The sequence below is a fragment of the Hemitrygon akajei genome, chromosome 6 (genome assembly GCF_048418815.1).
Source record: "Hemitrygon akajei chromosome 6, sHemAka1.3, whole genome shotgun sequence".
NCBI classification, from domain to species: Eukaryota; Metazoa; Chordata; class Chondrichthyes; order Myliobatiformes; family Dasyatidae; genus Hemitrygon; species Hemitrygon akajei.
Genome location: NC_133129.1, coordinates 103,965,771 through 103,987,090, shown reverse-complemented (window position 1 = coordinate 103,987,090; position 21,320 = coordinate 103,965,771). Strand labels below are relative to the sequence as shown.

At 46.5% G+C, this 21,320-nt stretch overlaps 2 protein-coding genes across 10 annotated transcripts in view; one reads left to right on the top strand and one right to left on the bottom strand.

Moving 5' to 3' along the window:
• The window catches only part of dnah2 (dynein, axonemal, heavy chain 2), a 497,351-nt gene extending 493,607 nt beyond the window's left edge, over positions 1-3,744 (top strand). Inside the window, exons 85-88 of the mRNA XM_073049044.1 lie at positions 2,457-2,633; positions 2,811-2,885; positions 3,152-3,302; positions 3,416-3,744. Coding sequence (XP_072905145.1) covers positions 2,457-2,633; positions 2,811-2,885; positions 3,152-3,302; positions 3,416-3,570 — 558 coding nt within the window. The 3' untranslated portion in view covers positions 3,571-3,744. The remainder of the gene's footprint in view (positions 1-2,456; positions 2,634-2,810; positions 2,886-3,151; positions 3,303-3,415) is intronic.
• A 2,235-nt stretch (positions 3,745-5,979) lies between these two features.
• The window catches only part of LOC140729370 (disks large homolog 4), a 731,896-nt gene continuing 716,555 nt past the window's right edge, over positions 5,980-21,320 (bottom strand). For all 9 annotated transcript variants that reach the window (XM_073049034.1, XM_073049035.1, XM_073049036.1 and 6 more), the window contains 3 exons: positions 14,860-14,969; positions 10,608-10,699; positions 5,980-8,334 (listed from right to left, as the gene is read on the bottom strand). In XM_073049034.1, coding sequence (XP_072905135.1) covers positions 8,228-8,334; positions 10,608-10,699; positions 14,860-14,969 — 309 coding nt within the window. In that variant the 3' untranslated portion in view covers positions 5,980-8,227. The remainder of the gene's footprint in view (positions 8,335-10,607; positions 10,700-14,859; positions 14,970-21,320) is intronic.

The window sequence follows — 21,320 nt, the reverse complement described above, 5'->3', positions numbered from 1 at the left end:
GACAGGATTGATGTTCACTTAGAAGGACAGGTTTGATTAATGTAAGTCAGCATGGTTTTGTGCAGGGAAATTCTGTCTCTCATATCTAAGGTTTCTGAGAAGGTAACTAATAAAGTAGAATTGTCCATGAATTTTAGCAAGCTTTTTGACGAAGTTCTATATTGTAGGCCATCCAGAAGGTTAGGGTTCATGGTATTGAAGGTATGCTGGGAAACTAAATCCAAAATTTCCTTGGTGATAGAAGGCAGGTGGTAATGGCAGAGAAGCATTTGTCTGCCTGGAGGTTTATCCAGTGGTGTGCCACAGGGATCAGTAGTGGAACCATTGTTGTTCATTAACTATGTAAATGACTTGGATGAAAGGATGAGAATACAGACAGGCTGATGAATAAGTTTACTGAGGCCAAAAGTTGGTGGAGCAATAGATAGCAAAGAAGATTCAAGATTGTTTAATGTCATTTCCAGTACATAAGTGTAAAGGAAAATGAAGTAATTGTTACTCTAGATCAGAAACTAAAAACATAAATTACATAAGATAGCTTACAGTATATACACATGCATAGATTGAGTGGATGTCTATTAAGTAAAGCTAGGCACAGGAGTGTCTGTACGTAAGCTGACTCTGACAGGAAATATAGTTGCAGTTGGGGGTGTGGAGAGATGGGTTAGTGGGTCGACATGTTGATCAACCTTACTGCTGGGAAAAGTAACTGTTTTTAAGTCTTGTGGTCCTGGTGTGGATGCTACATAGCCTCCTCCCTGATGGGAGTGACATAAGCAATCCAAGAGCAGGGTGGATGGAACCTTCATGATGTTACCGGCCTTTCCCAACACCTTTCTGTATATATGTCCTTGATGACAGGTCCGTGATGCATTGGGCAGTTTTCACTACCCATTGTCCAAACATCCTGTCCACTGTTGTGCAGTTTCTGCACCTTGCAGTGATGCAGCATATTGTGAGACTTCAGCACAGAAACAGGCACTTCAGCCCATCTAATCCGTGCCAAATTGTTATTCTGCTTAGTCCCATCGGCCCATACTTGGTGCATAGCTCTTTAGGGGAGAAAATTTAAAGGAGATTAAATATTTCCACACAGAGGGTACTAGGTGTATAGGATGAGCTTGCAGAAGCAGGTACAACTACAGTGTTTAAAAAGTATTGGATAGGAAAAGCAGAGAGGAATACTGGCTCAATTACGACAAGTGGGATTAGTGTAGAGACGTGTCAGGGTGGAACGAACCACAGGCATGAGACTGAAGGTTTGAAGGTGAGACTTTCTGCCTCTTCCTGCCTTTTAACATCCCCCAACATTGTGTTCAGTTCTGGTCACCTCATTACAGGAAAGATTTAGAGGCTTTAGGGAGGGTGCAGTGGAGATTTTCCAGGATGCTGCCTGCATTAGAAGGATCGGTTGAATAAGTTAGGGCTTTCCTCTTTGGAGTGAAAGGGGATGAGCGGTAACTTGATAGAGGAAATGCCTTTAAGGTCATTGGAGGAATGTATAGGGACAATGTCAAAGGTAGGTTTTACACAGAGAGTGGTAGGTAGAGGCAGAAACATTAGGGACATTTTAGAGACTCTTAAACAGGCACATGGATGATAGCATAATGGAGGACTATGTAGGAGGGAAGGGTTAGATGATTGTGGAGTCAGTTAAAGAAATGAGAGGGTTGACTATTTTCTAAATGGAGAGAAAATTTTAAAAAACTGAGATACAAAGGGACTCGGGAGTCCTTGTGCAGGATTCCCTGAAGGTTAATTTGCAGGTTGAGTCTGTGGTGAGGAAGCCATGCAACGTTAGCATTCCTTTCCAGAGGATTAGAATATACAAGCAAGGGTGCAATGTTGAGACTAGTGTGGCCACATCTGGAGTATTGTGAGCAAGTTTTGACCCCTTATCTTAGAAAGGAGATGCTGCAACTGGAGAGAGTTCAAAGGTTCACAAAAATGATTCCAGGATTGAATGGCTTGTCATTTGATGGCTCTGGAATTCAGAAGAATTAGGAGTGAACTCTTTGAAATCTATTGAATGGTGAAAGGCCTTGATGTGGATGTGGAGAGGATGTTTCCTATGGTAGGAGAGTCTAAAACCAGAGGATACAGCCTCAGAATAGAGGGGCTGAGACGGGGAGGAATTTCTTTGGTTAGAGAGTGGTGAGTCTGTCGAATCATTTGCCACAGGCAGCTGTAGAGGCCGTCTTTATGTACAGTTAAGGGAGAGGTTGATAGATGCTTGATTGGTCACGGTACGAAGGGGTACGGGGAGAAGGCAGGAGATTGGGGCAGAGAGGAAAATTGGTTCAGCTATGTGGAAATTGTGGAGCAGACATGATGGGCCAGTAGACTAATTCTGCTCCTATATCTTGTGGTTTAAAATGTCCACACAACATTGTGGGCCAAAGGGCCTGTACTGTTCAATGTTCTATGACTTCCTAATGTGCCTGCCTTTGCGACAGGCGTACCCGTCCATAAAGCCACTGGGAGCCTGGACTCGTGACCTGGGGCACAGGGTGGAGCAGTTTGCCAAGTGGGCTGAATCGACACACCCACCTGTCATCTTCTGGATCTCAGGCTTCACCTTCCCCACGGGGTTTCTCACCGCCGTGCTGCAGCTCTCCGCTCGCAGGAACATGGTAAGCACAGAGTGACTGCCCTCAAGGAGCATCTGGGAGACTGTTCCCAGGGCAGGAGTGTGGGTGGTCAGGAAGAATGGTGGGAGCAGGTTCAGCAGAGATGGCTGGAGGGAATTGGGGCACAAAGTCGTACTGGTGTTAGGCTGAAGGCTCTAGTGATCACTTTGTGTCCCCCAGATCTCTGTTGACTCGCTCTCCTGGGAGTTCATCGTTGCTGTGGTCGATGACAACAACTTGCTGGAACCCCCTAAGGTAGGTCCAAACACTCAAAGGACTTTCCTCAAACACGTCACACAGAAACTCTCTGAGATCCCAGAATCTGAGTGATTGGTGGCCGGGGGGAGGATCAGGTGAACCTGTACGTCACCAACCCATAATTTGGACCTAACTGCAGTGAAAAGGAACAGTGGGTGGGGCACTGAACGGTTACCACACCCAAGGGAAGAACACTTAGGGCTGACAACTACAGTGCTCCCCCTAGACCAACACTGACCATTTCCTTTGCTCCCTACCCACAGGAAGGAGTGTTCGTCAGGGGGTTGTACCTGGAAGGGGCAGGCTGGGACAAGCGCAACGCCTGCCTGGTGGAGGCCGAACCGATGCAGCTGGTGTGTCCCATTCCCACCATCCACTTCAAACCCGTGGAGAACAGGAAGAAGGCCTCCCGAGGTGAGAGGGAAAGGGTGAAGGGGAGGAGGGAGGAGGAAGGACCAACCACATCTCTCTCTTCCCCCCATACCACATGGATGGTGGTGACAAGCTGCCCCTGTGTTGTGTTGCAGGTACCTACCTCTGCCCCTGTTACTATTACTCTCAGCGAGCAGGCAGCAGCCGACATCCCTCCTTTGTGGTAGGCATCGAGCTGAAGACCGGAGAGAAGTTTCCTGATCATTGGATCAAACGGGGCACCGCTCTCCTCATGAGCCTCGACTATTAGATCCCCTTCTCCTCAGCTTTAAGCCCCTAGTCACTACGCAACGCCCACCCACACCACGCACAGAACAGAATCATCAGGGTTGGAACACAATGGTGATGGAAGTTGTTCTCTGTCACTACCACAGGACCAGAACTGTCTATTTACTACATGAAAATAAATGTTTTTAAACACTGATGAGGTATACTCTCTTTGACTGATAGCGTTGACCCTTCAGTGGATTTGACTGCCACCAATCTCCATGGTCTCCCAGCCAATATGACACTGAACTGCAGTCTCAGCTCAGATTTGATACCCAACATCTGGGACGACAGATTGGTTGGCTTCTTGCAAACATTCACTCTCACCATCAATAAAATGCAGTTTTCACTCACCTTATCTACTTGGCCCGGAACCTCTCCACCAAGGACAAGGACAGAAAGCACAGGCGATTACCCCCCTCATTTTCCTAAGTACTACTGAGTACAAGCCCAGAGTCATCAAATGCTCCTCAAGTGTTAAGCAGTTCATTCACAGAATCATTCTCATGAAACTTCCCTGGAAGTCTCTCCAATGTCAGCACATCATTTCAAGAGCTCATTAAAACTTTCACATCAATCCCTTAGGTATATCAGCACCCACATAAAAGAATTCTGTTAGTCTAATTTACACTGACAAATTTGACTACGTTAAATGAATTTGAATGATTTATCTTCCATCCTAGAGTACATTCCAATGACTTGCTGACACTAAAGTTAAACTGAGATACAGGGGACTTCAGATACAGGAATCTGGAGGAACTCAGTGTTGTTCATCTGTTGTGGTGGAAGGGAGAGTTGATATTATAGGTTGAAAACCTGAATCAGCTGAGGGATTTGTGAATGTTTTGAGTCAAAACCTGGCACCAGATGATTCAAGGTTTCTGTCTGAAATGTTAACTGTTCCTTTAGTGCCCCCCACCTCCACAGAATCTGCTTGACCCATTGAGTTTCTCCAACATCTTGGGTGTTTCTCCTGGCATCTCATCTATGTTCCCAGCGCTAACAATTCCTCAGTGATGTAGGAATGGGGCTCCAGAATCCCTTTCAGCCTCCTGTTTCATCATTTTAATCCTTCCCTGGGTGGTGAATAACCTCAACGTAATCTCTCTATGCCATCTCCATTGATAACAGATCTATGTATATTGTAGCTAGTAGTTTATAGATTTTCCTCCTGTATTAAAAATATAGAACATTACAGTCCACAATGTTGTGCTAACATTTTACCCTACTCTAAGAACCTTCCCTCCTACAGAGCCCTCCATTTTTCAATCTATCTATAAGAGTATCATAAATGCCCCTACCACCACTCCTGGCAGGGCATTTCACCCACCACTATCTGTATAGCTTAACTATGAAGAAAAGTATTGACAATATCAATGATCTTAAAATTATGCCCCTCTTATTAGCCACTTCCACCTTGGGAAAAATCCACTTGAGCTATACCTTTTATGAACACCCCTCTTGCTTCATCCTCCTTCACTCCAAAGAGAAAAGCACTTGCTCACTCAATTTGTTTGCATAAGATATGCTCTCTAATCCAGGCAGCATCCTGGGAAATCTCCTCTGCACCATCTTTAAAGCTCCAAATCCTTTCTACAATGAAGCAACAGAATAATCCAAATATGGTCTATCCAGGGTTTTATAGAACTGCAACATTACTTCCTGCCCTTGAACTTAATCCCCCAACTAATAAAAGCCAATATTCCATAAGCCTTCTTACAACCCTTGACCAAATCAGAGTTCCCTCTACACCATCAGATCACAAACTCCCTCCACACTGTGTCTGACCTCAGGAGTGTGTGATGGGACAGTGTGGAGGGAGCTTAACTTTGTCCCATCACACACTCCTGAGGTCAGTCACAAAGTTAAGCTCCCTGTACATTATCCCATCACACACTCTGAGATCAAACAAAGAGTGAATGTCACTGTACATCATCTCATCACAGTGAAGCTCCCTCTACATTATCCTGTCACATGGTGGCACCAGAGAGAAAAGACAAGTTTGATGAAAAGGATTAGCCACAGAGTAGTTTTTCTTTACTGTCCTTTTTTTGAGTGAGGGGACTAGATGAGGTATCAGATACTGCCAGTCCCTACTGATCTTGAGTAAAGTATCTCACTGACCATTTCAGATGATGTTTTAGTGCCAGAACCACTGGTTGGTTTGAACACAAGGATGGTCCATACTGGGCAAGACAGCTTTGTACAATCTAGTGGGATAATGATTTCTACTGAGGATGAGATTTTAAAAGCAAGATGATCAATCAGAACAATCTCAGGTCTCTGAGTTACTCAATCCCTCCCCTCCCACAGCCACTAGCCCATCTTGGTTACTTTCTCAAGAATGACAAGAGCACAGAGTCAGTTGTAAAACAGATGTGGGACTTTGACAAACATTTAAAATAAAACTTTTATAACTTTGTTCACTCACTTACAATAGCATCCAGTCCATCATAACATCACAGGTGGGATGATCACAGCTAATTCAGGGGAGGAATCGATGACAGCAGTTTTGCAAACCACACATGCCCAATCTAGGCCCAGTTTCTGATCTGCTGGGTACTGAATCTCCTTGTCAGGTGGGCAATGGAGAGGTTGGGTGGGACAAGTTATCCTCAGGCTCTGCCGTCTTGGGAGCCTCAGAATCCATTTACTGAAACACCTCATGGGTCAGATGCTTGTAGACCCCAGAAACTCACTCCTGTAGGAATTGCAGCACACCAGGGGGATTTGGGATTGGGTGGAGGGTGGGGTGTGGAAGTCCATGTGGTAACCGCTGACTCCTGCCCCACTCTGAGCCATCCGAAGCCAACACTGTGGGGTTAGTGATAAATAGTTACCTGTGGGAGACCCTGTGCCCCAGGGCTGGCTGGCATGAGCACCCCCCCCCCCCCCCCACTTTCAACCTCCTCTTCCACAAAATCCTCATTTCCCAGCAGTTCATCGTCACAGGTGACCCCAGTCAACCTGAAACTTTGAGTGTGGGTCTCCTGGGCAAGTTCTAATGCTGGACTCCCAGATCCCGTGTCTCCCTCAGCCCTTCCTGTCTTCCCTCCCCTCCAGGAGACAACCTGGCTCCTCCGTCCAAAGAGTAGTTGCTCAGAAGGCCAGAGGAAAGTCTGGGTGACACGGAAAAGTGAGGTAGGGGAGGTACACAGCCTGTAAACTGTTCCCTCCCTTCTAATATCCCACTAGTAGAAGATGGTGCATCTAGTTAAAGGCCTGTGACAGGAGGGAGATCCTGGCAACCAGCCCTCAACAGGGGGCAAGTGATTCACAGGGCAATGACAGGGGGTAGTGTCACAGCTCTCCAGACTGAGAGGACACCTTTCCTTACCCCAAAGTGGCTGTACCCCAAACACTTAGCATTTTCCTAAAGAGAGGTACCGGAGACCATACTAAATCAGAAGCTGCCATGGATGCCTGGGTCTCAGAGAGTTTATGAGGTCAAGTTGCCTGGACTGAGAAAGAGATTACCTTTGCTCTGTTGGGAATCCAAAACCTGTCCACACTAACTCCTCCAAGTCAATATTCCAAATCCAGATTTTAGCAGTGATGGAAACATCGAGAAGCACTTCCCCACTCACCCAACCACCCCACCCCCTACCCACTAACCCATAGCCTAGTCTCACACAGAGAACCAACCGACAGTAATACGATTCGAGTGCTGGGATATGAAAGATCAGCAGCCCCCTAAACCACTCGACAATTAACTCTGCATGTGCCTGTCAGGCCTGTTTCATCACATAATTGGGAAGGGAACAGAGGTGTTGAGGGTCCCAGCAACTAAAGAAAACACGGTCGAAACACGACTGTCGTAGGGTAAGAGCAGTGAAAGAGAGTGAAGGAAGCAGGCGGACAGCACAGTCACGGTCTCCATGCAGTGGTGGCCCATTCTTCCCAAGGCCAGCGGGGAGGGGGCAAATGGCCATGTTTCATCACAGGCGTAGAGGAAAATCTCGATTCCCACGGGGTGCGACAGTGAGCCAGAGAGCACAGAGCCTTGCTCCTTGGATGAAAGCCTCTCTGAATCCATTTGCTCCTTAAAAGTTAGTTTTTCTGAAGTTTGTGGTGTTTCCTCTGTCTTTGGGACACAGGCAGGCGGCACACAGGGGATGAACAGAAAAGAATGGAACGCGATAAATTTTCAGATCTTGTTGCCGTTTCATTTCACTCGCATGTGTATGTTCTTCAGTTAAATAAGTAAATTATTTACAGTCACCCAGACAGCGAGCCACAGTCTGTGCTATCCACAGCCCAGGCGAGGCAAATGCAGCTCCTCGTTCAACGCAGGGATCGGATCCTCGCTGTTTGCTTGCTGTTAACATGAAGCATGCACGAAGCGGTCATCGTGGAGAGAGCAGAAACTAACAGGTCACACGTGAGGCCGTCAGCCTCTTCCATTCTTTGACAAAAATTTCCATCTTTTTTCCCTTGACTCTCCATCCTGGAAATGGAACAAGTGACAGAACAAAAGAGCTGTGTGGTGCGCGGGGGGGGGGGGGGGGGGGGGGGAGGTCGGATCCTGCGGGAGGCAATAGCGGCTTCAGAAGCTCTGGGGAAGGGGCAGGTCATGGACACATGAGATTGGTCAGCCTGGCGGTGGGTAGGATTGGGGAGAGGTGTGAGGGGAGGATGTTCTACAGTCTCTCCCGGGAGGGGACCCATATGTAAGGTCCAGAATGCTCCTCAATGATGTGTTTGCAACGGATGTAGATCTCCTCAAAACTGTCGCCTTCAACCACAGCTGTAGGGAGGATAGAGAGAGGATGTTACTGGCACAAGACCAACTTACACAAAGGTATCTGTATCATTCCACCCCACTGTTTGAATGGTCCCCTAGTATGATAAGAACTTTTGACCTCACAATCTTAAACACAAGAGGTTCTGCAGATGCTGGAAATCTATAAAAACACACACACACGCACGCACACACATGCACACACACACAGAGTCACACGCACACACACACACAGTCACACACACACACACACACAAACACAGTCACGCGCACACACATGCACACACACACAGAGTCACGCGCACACACACACACACACACACAAACACAGTCACGCGCACACACATGCACACACACACAGAGTCACGCGCACACACACAAACACACAGTCACGCGCACACTCGCACGCACACACACAGAGTCAGGCAGCATCTAAGGAATGGAAAAAAGAGTAGATATTTCATGCCGAGAACCTTCATCATTTCAGCCCGAAACATAAATGCTGCTGAATTTCTCCAGTAATTTGTGTCTGTTGCTCTGGATTTCCAGCATCTGCAGAATCTCGTGTGTTTACACCTTATTCTGGGCTGTTACTGTTTTACTTTGTACCACCTCAGCACACTGATATGATGAAGTGACCTGTACAGATGAGATGCAAAACTATGATTTCCCCTGCACCTTGGTACAATAAGATTGAAAGAGTACAGAGAAAATTTACAACAATGTTGCTGGGATTTGAGGACCTGAGTTTTAAGGAAAGGTTGCAAAGCTTCGGCATGCCATCTAAAACTTTGACAAATCTCTAAATACATGTATAGTAGAGACTATATAGACTGGCTGCATTACAGTCTGGTATAGAAACACCAATGCCCTTGAATGGAAAATCCCTTAACAAGTAGTGGATATAGCCCAGTCATTATGGGTAAAACCTTCCCCAACACTGAGCACATCTACATGAGATGTTGTTGCAGGAAAGCAGATCCATCACGAGGAACCCCACCACCCAGCTGCTGCCATCAGGAAGAAGGTACCAGATTCAAGAATAGTTATTACCCCTCAACCAACAGGCTCCTGAACTACAGGGGGATAACTTTACTTGTCCCTTCACTGAAATGTTCCCATAACCATGGACTCTTTTCCAAGGACTTTTCATCTCATGTTCTCGATAATTATTTTTTATTTCTTTATTTTTGTACTTGCAGTTTGTTGTCATTTTACACAAGTTGGTGTGCTCTTTTATTGATTCTATTATGGATATTTTTAGTATGCCCACAAGGCAATGAATCTCAGGGTTGTATATGGTGACATATATGTACTTCGATAATAAATTTACTTTGAAGTTTGAATAGAGTAGGACTCTATTCCCTGGAGCATAAGAAGGGAGATTTGGTAGAGGTATACAAAATTATGAAGGGTATAGAAAGGGTTAATGCAAGCAGGCTTTTTCCACAAAGGTTGGAAGAGACTACAACTGGAAGGTGAAATGTTTGAGAGAAACATTTTTCTATGTTGTAATGTTCTATGTGACAATGATAAATTAATTTACATTTGGGAGCCCTGCATTTCAGCACCTTGCAGCCTCCCTTCACCCCCGGTCCATTTCCTCATGTCTTCACACTTTGCCTGGACCCAGCTGTGATGCCGCGGGGAGGAGTTACAGACCATGGACAGTGTAAGATCTGGAAGCCATCACATTTCAGGGTGGCCCTCCACCTCTCAGCCACACTGCTCACCTCATCTAACCTCTCGGTCTTCCTAGACCAGGGGTTCCCAGCAGACCTCATGGCATAAAAATGGTTGGGAGCACTGCCCTATACAATAACCCCACCTCCCCACAATCTTGTTCTCACCCTCCCACCCCACACAGAGATGCCAATTGATCCAGTTTCCTTCCTGGAATAAAGCCTTCTCACCACATCCATCCAATCCACACTTTTTTTGTTTTTCATGGTACAGCACAGTTACAGGCCCTTCTGCTCCAAAGAGCCTGTGCTGCCCAGTAACAATGTGACCAATTAATCTTCTTACCTGTATGCCTTTGGAAATCAGAGCATCTGGAGGAAACCAATATGGTCACAGGGAGAAGATACAGACAGTGATGGGGCTGTAATAGCGTTACGTTAACCACTCCCCCCCTCCTCAACTTCCACAGCAATAGATTTCATGCACTCTCTCTCCTCCACGCCCGGAACCTGGAAATCACCAAGCCTTTGTTCTCTAGTGGGCACTCTCCCTCCGCAGAGCGGCTTAGCTGTGCAGTAAGCAAGTGCCGGACTCACCTGAGAAACACTCGGTGAAATCCTGCTGCAGTTTCACTGCCCTCTCGAAGGCCTTCCGGGCCTGTTCCTCTGTCAGCCGTTTGTTGATCTCCCTGTAAGGCAGATTCCACAGAACTCAACTCAGACCTTCCCAGCAGGAACCCCTCCCCACTATCCTGGTAAGTACACAGTGAGTTAGCGCACAGTACCGGCCCTTCAGAAACTACTTCCCCAACCTGCTGAGACCCATTGTGGTTGTAAACTCAGGTACAGATTGGCACATTGATAGGGGTATAATCCAATGGTGTGAACAGTGGGAGAAGCATCCCCTCCCTCAGTGTGGATCTCCCTCACAGTGTGCCACACCCCACCCCCAAGGTGTGAACCTCCCTCAGTATTGCCCCCCCTTTTTTATGCAACATATAAAACTTCATTCAAATGCAAAGGTTAAGGGTTACTGAATTCAAATACAATACAGTTAATACCATCAATAATGCACTAAATTCTCTGGGGGGGGTTCCACAATTCTTGGAAACCTCCCCCTGTACCCATAATGATCACATGATCCCTCTCCAAGGGCACCCTGGCACAAATGTAACCCTGGAAGAGGGACAAGAAATCTATTGCGTGGTACTGCCCTGTGCAATACCCTCCACGCAGGTCCCCAATGTACCCCTGTATAGACTGACTCACACCTGATGCTCCCTCTCACCACTTGATTGTAAGGCAGACTGCCAAGGCAGGTGATGGAAATGAAGTGTAAAGAGTGCAAGAGCAGCCCGTACAGGAACTGTATCGTGCATCGTGGAACCATCGCGGCTTGGTGGTTACCTCTGTCAGGTGGCTCATGCTTCAAGATCTTGGGATTCGGGTCCCACAAGGTTGGGATCAGCTGAAACTGCAAGTCAAGCAGCTTTTTCTGGATCTGGAACACCCGTTTTGCCCATGTCCCACCAGAGTTTCAAGAAGGGGAAACCCCTCTGCTCTCCCCTCCAATTTCCCAGAACAAACAGAACGAGAGTCAGAATCGGCCATGTCAATATGCGGACCCCGTCCATGTAGGCAGTGGGTTAAGCTCTGCCCACACCGGATGGTGATCTGAGAAGAACACTGGCCACAGAGACCACAGACAACCAGGAGACATGCATTCCGGAAACGTGTGGCCCTCCCACTCCCCCACTTCCTGTCATCCTGGAGAAGGCACAGGAGTCAGAGTGCAGGTTCCGCCAGAGGCCGACCAAATCGAAAGACCGAACCAGAGCAAACTCTCTCTGAGGTTACAGTTGAAATCACCTCAAGGACAACCCACACTTTTCTGCCAATGGAGCCAACAGCACAGCTATCTCATGAACCAAGAATGCCTACATCGGGTGGGGCTCATTAAGAAAGTGTAATGGTACGCTATCTAAGTGCATGGCGAGATGGAACAGGTTGTCTGGCTTGAACTCATTAACTTTCAATACCTCTGGCTGCTATGTCAGAGACCCTCTATGGGTTTCCTGCAGGAAGCTCCCTGTTCCCTACAGACTGAGAGATGGTGGAACGTACAGAAAGGCTCTCTGCCACCATTGATATTATCACTCACTATTGTGGCCTTCATGATGGTGCTACAAACCCTCGTCAATGCGCTGGCTAGTGGGAGCAGGCCTCCTTACCGTGTCTGAGCACCCAAACAGAGCTTTCAGGAGCTCCTTAAATGGCGTTGCTCCTTTCTAACCACTCCCGTCTCCTTCCCCTTTGTTTTAAGGATGGTGTGGACAGATCACACAACCGCAGGCAAGTCAGTCCATCGGTCAGTGGCTAGTCGGGCTCTATGCTGTCTGTGCCAAGACTCAGCAACGAACACTCAAATTTCCTTCACAGTAACAGTCTGAAAATCACTGCTGGGGACGAGCTCCTCTGCCATCTCTGCTTCAAAAGAGTCTTCCTCATTCCTGTCTCTTCATCCCAGGTCATCCACATCCTCCCGGACTTGTTCCTACATGCTCACCCCACTACTGGAAGCAGCCTTGTCGAGTGGGCCCAACTTCAGGACCAGTGCGAGGAGGAGAAATCTCTCTGCCCTCTCCCCACCACCTTGCATTGACAATAACACCCATGCAGGGCAGGTCTGGCCCCCCGCTAAGGTGCCTCCCGGCCCCGGTATGGATATCCCAATGGCCTCCTCAAAGTCCGAGAGAAGGGTGTCACCTGCCTTGCTCACCCACCTCTAGGGTAACATATGGAGGACCCTCAACCTCCCCATTCATTAGGACCCAGGTACTCCACCCTCTGAGGAGGATGGTGACCCAAGTGTATTCCACACCCTGTCAGACCCTGGGGCCCAACAACCTCTGGAAGGGAACTTTGCTTCCATGGAGACTTCAATCCAAAAGACTGCCACCCTGGCTACAAGTAACCCCCTTTCATCAAAGAAAATCCCCCCCCCCACCCAACAGCGACATTCTTTGAACAAACCACCACAAAATCTACCCCCTTAGTCAGTTCCCAATGTACAGATTCAGAGGAAATGTACCTCCTCCTTTATGTTTTGCCAATCAGCACCAGAACCTGCCTCACAGCTTCTCCAGGGCTTTGCCGAAGTATCTGTGCCCTCCAGGCTAGGCCTAACGGAAACCCCTGGCTCCTTCTCCTGCAACAGAGGGGGCTGGAGATGTTTCTTTTCTCATCCTTCCTGCCCTTTACCTCAACCCACCTTGCCAACTGTGCTGTGTTCATCCCCACCCTACAGGGGCAGGAGAGGCAACTGCAGTGCCCTCCCCTGCTATACCATGGTAGATTTGGTGGTGAGGGTAGTTCTTATGTGCTCAAACTCCTTGCAGGCATGGCACCATGGCCAGCCTATAGTCCAGCGGATCCCTCAGCAATCCCCAGCCATTCCATCTCCACGAATACCACAAGGTGAAGGGTAAACACATGTCCAAAATAACCTCTATCTGGTTTGAGCGGTATAGGGGTGACCGACGACATCACCTCGCTCAAGAATGCAGCTGAGGGAGGAGGTGAAGGTTTGAGGTCACTTTCTGTATGGGGCCTGGTACTGCTCTAACAACATGAAGACCCCTTCCGTTTTTACCCCTACTCAGGGCCAGGGGCATCTCTAGTGAATTGTAGGTAGAAAAGGGACTTTTGCTGATCTAGCTGATCTCAATAATGTGCCCATCTCCACCCACAGACAAAGCTAACTTCTCAGCACTCCACCATGAAGGGTTATCGCATTGCACCACGTTTTATAGAGTTATCAGTCTGAAAGGTGCGGCTCTAAAGGAATTCTTCTACCAGAAGCTATGGTTCCTGTTTAGGAACTAGGTCCCGCCATTCTGGAGCTGCAGCCCTCCATGTTAAAGCCCCACACAGGCCGAAATCAAAACGTCACTGAATTAACACAATTACAGCACTGATCAGTCTTTCAAAGAGCAGTTCTGGGAAGAGAGAAAGGACAGGAGTCTCCTCTGTGTGATGAAACTTCAGCGCTGACCGTACCGGTGCACAACTGGGCCACTCCAATGCTCCTCTGTCCACATGAAAGTCCAAGAATTAACCATAAAACTCTTCCGGTCATCCTAGCCTGAGTAATCCAGCTGGGAGAGGTTTAGCAGCCAGAGAAATTGGTCCCAGCTGACTAAAAGTTGCAGAAATGAACCTTGACAAGCCACCAGCCACTGTTGATGGAGCAGACTCAAGCTCAGGAAGACCACTGCCCAAAATGAGACCCCTCTCTCCTACATCTTCCTCTGTCATCGGCACTGTTCCTCAGGGTTTATTTCTGAAATAAATCAACTTTTTCTGGAGAGCTCACACATCATACAGTATGATCCTCCCTCAGTACCATCCCTCTCACAGTGTGATCCTCCCTCAGTACCATCCCTCTCACAGTGTGATCCTCCCTCAGTACCATCCCTCTCACAGTATGATCACCCCTCAGTACCATCCCTCTCACAGTGTGACCCTCCCTCAGTACCATCCCTCTCACAGTATGATCACCCCTCAGTACCATCCCTCTCACAGTGTGATCCTCCCTCAGTACCATCCCTCTCACAGTATGATCACCCCTCAGTACCATCCCTCTCACAGTCTGATCCTCCCTCAGTACCATCCCTCTCACAGTATGATCCTCCCTCAGTACCATCCCTCTCACAGTATGATCCTCCCTCAGTACCATCCCTCTCACAGTGTGACCCTCCCTCAGTACCATCCCTCTCACAGTGTGACCCTCCCTCAGTACCATCCCTCTCACAGTGTGACCTTCCTCAACTCCAATGTGCACACTCACAGGATGTTTTCCAGGGATTTTGGTCTGATGAAGATGGCGATAGGGTGAAGATGTGCTGCCTGCAATCTCCTCACTGCGTTGGCTGACACATCCAGGATACAGTGCTTGCCCTGCAGGGAAAAGACAGGTGCTGTTACTGTGTGAGCGGGGAATGATGTGAGAGCATAGGTTGGAGGAGAAACACCTCATACTCAGTCTGGGTAGCTTCATATCTGATGGCATGAATATCCATTACTCTAATTTCTGGTAATTTCTCCCCCTCCCCCCTTCTTTTCCTTTTACCTGCCCATCACCTCCCTCTGGTTCCCCTCCTTCATCCCCTTCTTCCAAGGTCCACTCTCCTCTCCTATTAAATTCCTTTTATTTAGCCATTTACCTCTTGCACCTATCAGTTCCTCTTCATCTGGTTCCCCAACTCACCCACCTTCACCTTCACTGGACTCCTGCCAACTTGTACTCTTTCCCCCTTCCCCACTTTCATATTCTGGCTCTGCCTAACACATAGGAGCAGAATTAGGCCATTCAGCCCATCAAGTCTGCTCTGCCATTTCATCATGACTGATCCATTTCCCTCAGCCCCATTCTCCTGCCTTCTCCCAAAACCTTTCACACTCTGACTAATTGAGAACCTATCAAACCCCGCCTTAAATACACACAATGACCTGGCCTCACAACTGTATGGCAATGAATTCCACAGATTCACTACCCTCTGTCTAAAGAAATTACTTCTTATCTCTGATCTAAATGGATGTCCTTCCATTCTGAAGTTGTGCCCTCTGGTCCTGGACACCCCCACTAAAGGGAACATCCTTTCCACATCCACTCTATGACTTTCAACATTTGATAGGTTTCAATAAATGACATTCCCCCTCATTCTTCTAAATTCCACTGAGTACAGCCCAGAGCCATCAAATGCTCCTCGAACACAGAATCATTTTTGTGAATCTCTTTTGAGCCCTCTCCAATGTCAGCACATCCTTTCCTAGATAAGGGGTACTAAACTGCTCACATTACTCCAGATGAAGGCTCACCAGTGGCTTATAAAGCCTTTGCACAGCATCCTCGTTTTTATATTCTAGTCCTCTCAAAATTCGAACATAGAGGAGTACAGCACAGGAACAGGCCAATTAGCCACAAAGTTGTGCCAAACCAGCTAAAACACAAATCAAAACCATCCAGACACTAATCCTTCCTATCCACACCACGTCCATATCCCTCCACCTTCCTTGTATCCTGTGCTTATCCAAACATCTCTTAAAAGCCTCTAATGTATTTGCCTGTACCACCACACCAGGCACCCACAACTCTTTGAGTATAAAACTTAGCCATCACATCCCCCATGAACATACCCCTTCTCATATTCAATATGTGTCTTCTGGTATTAGACATTTATAGCCATATAACAATTACAGCACGGAAACAGGCCATCTCGGCCCTTCTAGTCCGTGCTGAACACTTACTCTCACCTAGTCCCACTGATCTGCACTCAGCCCATAACCCTCCATTCCTTTCCTGTCCATATACCTATCCAATTTTACTTTAAATGACAATATCGAACCTACCTCTACCACTTCTACTGGAAGCTCGTTCCACACAGCTACCACTCTCTGAGTAAAGAAATTCCCCCTCATGTTACCCCTAAACTTTCGCCACTTAACTCTCAACTCATGTCCTCTTGTTTGAATCTCTCCTACTCTCAATGGAAAAAGCCTATCCACGTCAACTCGATATATCCCCCTCATAATTTTAAATACCTCTATCAAGTCCCCCCTCAACCTTCTACGCTCCAAAGAATAAAGACCTAACTTGTTCAACCTTTCTCTGTAACTTAGGTGCTGAAACACAGGTAACATTCTAGTAAATCTCCTCTGTACTCTCTCTAATTTGTTGACATCTTTCCTATAATTCAGTGACCAGAACTGTACACAATTCTCCAAATTTGGCCTCGCCAATGCGTTGTACAATTTTAACATTACATCCCAACTCCTAAACTCAATGCTCTGATTTATAAAGGCCAGTATACCAAAAGCTTTCTTCACCACCCTATCCACATGAGATTCCACCTTCAGGGAACTATGCACCATCATTCCTAGATCACTCTGTTCTACTGCATTCCTCAATGCCCTACCATTTACCATGTATGTCCTATTTTGATTATTCCTACCAAAATGTAGCACCACACACTTATCAGCATTAAACTCCATCTGCCATCGTTCAGCCCCCTCTTCCAACTGGCCTAAATCTCTCTGCAAGCTTTGAAAACCTACTTCATTATCCACAACACCACCTATCTTAGTATCATCTGCATACTTACTAATCCAATTTACCATCCCATCATTCAGATCATTAATGTATATGACAAACAACATTGGACCCAGTACAGATCCCTGAGGCACACCACTAGTCACCGGCCTCCAACCTGACAAACAGTTATCCCCACCACTATTCTCTGGCATCTCCCATCCAGCCACTGTTGAATCCATTTTACTACTTCAATATTAATACCTAATGATTGAACCTTCCTAACTAACCTTCCGTGCAGAACCTTGTCAAACGCCTTACTGAAGTCCATATAGACAACATCCACTGCTTTACCCTCATCAACTTCCCTTGTAACCTCTTCAAAAATTTTAATAAGATTTGTCAAACATGACATTCCATGCACAAATCCATGTTGACTGCTCCTAATCAGACCCTGTCTATCCAGATAATTATATATACCATCTCTAAGAATACTTTCCATTAATTTACCCACCACTGACGTCAAACTTACAGGCCGATAATTGCTAGGTTTACTCTTAGAACCCTTTTTAAACAATGGAACCACATGAGCAATACGCCAATCCTCCGGCACCATCCCCGTTTCTAATGACATTTGAAATATTTCTGTCAGAGCCCCTGCTATTTCTACACTCTCTTCCCTCAAGGTCCTAGGGAATATCCTGTCAGGACCTGGAGACTTATCCACTTTTATATTCTTTAAAAGCTCTAGTACTTCCTCTTCTTTAATCATCATAGTTTTCATACCTACCCTACTTGTTTCCCTTACCTTACACAATTCAATAGCCTTCTCCTTAGTGAATACCGATGAAAAGAAATTGTTCAAAATCTCCCCCATCTCTTTTGGCTCCGCACAAAGCTGTCCACTCTGATTCTCTAAGAGACCAATTTTATCCCTCACTATCCTTTTGCTATTAATATAACTGTAGAATTTCAACCTTGGGAAACAGATACTTTCTGTTCACTCTATCTATGCCCCTCGTAATCTTGTAAACCTCTATCAGGTCTCACCTCAGCCTCTGACGCTCCAGAGAAAACCACCCAAGTTTATCCAGTCTCGAGATAGCACATGTCCTCTAAACCAGGCAACATCCTGGTAAATCTCTTCTTCCCCCTCTCCAAAGCCTCCACATCCCTCCTATAGCGGGGCCTAAGGTTGATCAGAACTGGAAGATACAGGATGTAGCCTAAGCAGAGTTTTATAAAGTTGCAAATGTAATCTCCTGACTTTTGAACTCAGTACCTCAACTAATAAAAACAAGCATTCCATAAGCCTTCTTAATCACCTCATTGACCTGTGTCGCCACTTCCAAGGAGCTATGAACTTGGATCCCAAGATCTCTCTGCTCAGCAATGCTGTTAGAATGTTGTCCTCACAGTGTACTTTCTCCTTGCATATGCCCTACCAAGGTGCAACACCACATTTATCTGGGCTAAGCTCCATCTGCCATTTCTCAACCCATATGTGCAACTGATCTATATCATGTTGTATTCTTTGCCAATTCTCTACACTATCCGCAACTCCACTCCATAAATTTAGTAACTCATCCATCCACGTTTTCATCCAGGTCATTTATATACATTACAAAAACCAGAGGTTTCAGCATAGATCCCACTGATACAGACCTCCAGAGGTGCCAGCACAGATCCCTGTGGAACTCCACTAATTACAAACCTGAGCTTGAATAAGTCCCTTCAAGTACTACCATCTGCTTTTATGCACAAGCCAGTTCTGAATCCAAACAAGCAGTTCGCTTGGACCTCATGCTTGGATTAGTCAAAAACGCTTTACTAAAGTCCATGTAGACAACTCCACTGCCCTACCCTCATCAATCCCTCTCATCACCTTGTCAAAAAACTCATTCAAGTTGGTAAGGCATGACCTGCTATGCACGCTCTCCCTAATTAGGTCACAGGTTTCCAGATACTTATATATCCTATCCCTGAGAACTTTCTCCAGCAATTTCCCTGCAGCTGACATGAGGCTCAGCGGTCTATAGCTCCCAGGATTTTCCCTTGTTCCCTTCTTAACGAGAGGTACAACATTAGTCACCTGCCAGTCCTCCGGGACCTTGTCTGAGGTTAGGGACACAAAGATACTGGTCAAGGGCCAAAGTTGACTGGACAGATAGCCTAGCAGAAAAGACAGTGGAACAGCAATGGCAGGTATTCTTGGGAATAATGCACAAGGTGCAAAATCAGTTCATCCCCCAGAGAAGGAAGAATTCAAAGTGGGGAAAGGGGCCACAGTGGTTGACAAAGGAAGTCAGAGATTGCATAGCATTAAAAAAAGGAAGTATGACAGAGCTAAGGTGAGTGGGAGGACGGATGATTGGGAAGTTTTTAAGGAACAACAGAACTTAACTAAAAAGACAATACGGGGAGAAAAAATGAGGTACGAACGCAAGCTAGCCAGGAATATAAAGGAAGATAGCAAAAGCTTTTTTAGGTATGTGAAGAGAAAGAAGATAGTTAAGAACAATGCTGGGCCCTTGAAGAATGAATTGGGTGAAATTGTTATGGGAAACAGAGAAATGGCAGAAGAATTTAATGAGTACTTTAGATCTGTTTTCACTAAGGAAGACACAAGCAATCTCCCAGATGTATGGATGGGCCAAGGACATAGGGTAACAGAGGAAATGAAACTGATTGACATTAGGAAGGAAACGGTGATGAGAAGACTGATGGAACTGAAGGCTGACAAATCCCCAGGTCCAGATGGTCTGCATCCTAGGGTACTAAAGGAGGTGGCCCTGGAAATTGCAGATGCATTGGTAATAATTTTCCAATGTTCCTTAGATTCAGGATCAGTTCCTGAAGATTGGAGAATGGCTAATGTTATCCCACTTTTTAAGAAAGGAGGGAGGGAGAAAATGGAGAACTATCGACCTGTCAGCCTGACATCGGTGGTGGGGAAGATGCTAGAGTCCATTATTAAGGATGAAATAGTGGCATATCTAGATAGCAGTGATAGGATTGGGCCGAGCCAGCATGGATTTACCAAGGGTAAATCATACTTTACTAATCTGTTGGAGTTTTTTGAGGATGTAACCAGGAAGTTAGACGGGGGAGATCCAGTGGATGTAGTGTACCTCGATTTTCAGAAGGCATTTGATAAGGTCACACATAGGAGATTGGTGGGTAAAATCAAAGCTCATGGCATCGGGGGAAGGCATTGACATGGATAGAAAACTGGTTGGCAGATAGAAAGCAAAGGGAGCAGTGAATGGGTGTTTCTCGGAATGGCAGGTGGTGACTAGTGGGGTGCCACAGGGCTCGGTATTGGGACCACAGCTGTTTACAATTTACGTCAACGATTTGGATGAAGGCATTGAGAATAACATCAGCAAATTTAACAGGTGGCAGTGTGACATGTGATGAGGATGTTAGGAGAATTCAGGGTGACTTGGATAGGCTGGGTGAGTGGGCAGATACTTGGCAGATGACGTTTAATGTGAATAAGTGTGAGGTTATCCACTTTGGGAGTAAGAACAGGAAGGCAGTTTATTATCTGAACGGTGTAGAGTTAGGTAAGGGAGAAATACAAAGAGATCTAGGAGTCCTTGTTCATCAGTCACTGAAGGTGAATGAGCAAGTGCAGCAGGCAGTGAAGAAGGCTAATGGAATGTTGGCCTTTATTACAAAGGGAATTGAGTACAAGAGCAAGGAAATCCTCTTGCATTTGTACAGAGCCCTAGTGAGACCACACCTGGAGTATTGTGTACAGTTTTGGTCTCCAGGGTTAAGGAAGGACATCCTGGCTGTAGAGGAAGTGCAGCGTAGATTCACGAGGTTAATTCCTGGGATGTCTGGACTGTCTTACGCAGAGAGGTTAGAGAGACTGGGCTTGTACACGCTGGAATTAAGGAGATTGAGAGGGGATCTGATTGAAACATATACGATTATTAAGGGATTGGACAAGATAGAGGCAGGAAATATGTTCCAGATGCTGGGAGAGTTCAGTACCAGAGGGCATGGTTTGAAAATAAGGGGTAGGTCATTTAGGACAGAGTTAAGGAAAAACTTCTTCTCCCAGAGAGTTGTGGGGGTCTGGAATGCACTGCCTCGGAAGGTAGTGGAGGCCAATTCTCTGGATGCTTTCAAGAAGGAGCTAGATAGGTATCTTATGGATAGGGGAATCAAGGGATATGGGGACAAGGCAGGAATCGGGTATTGATAGT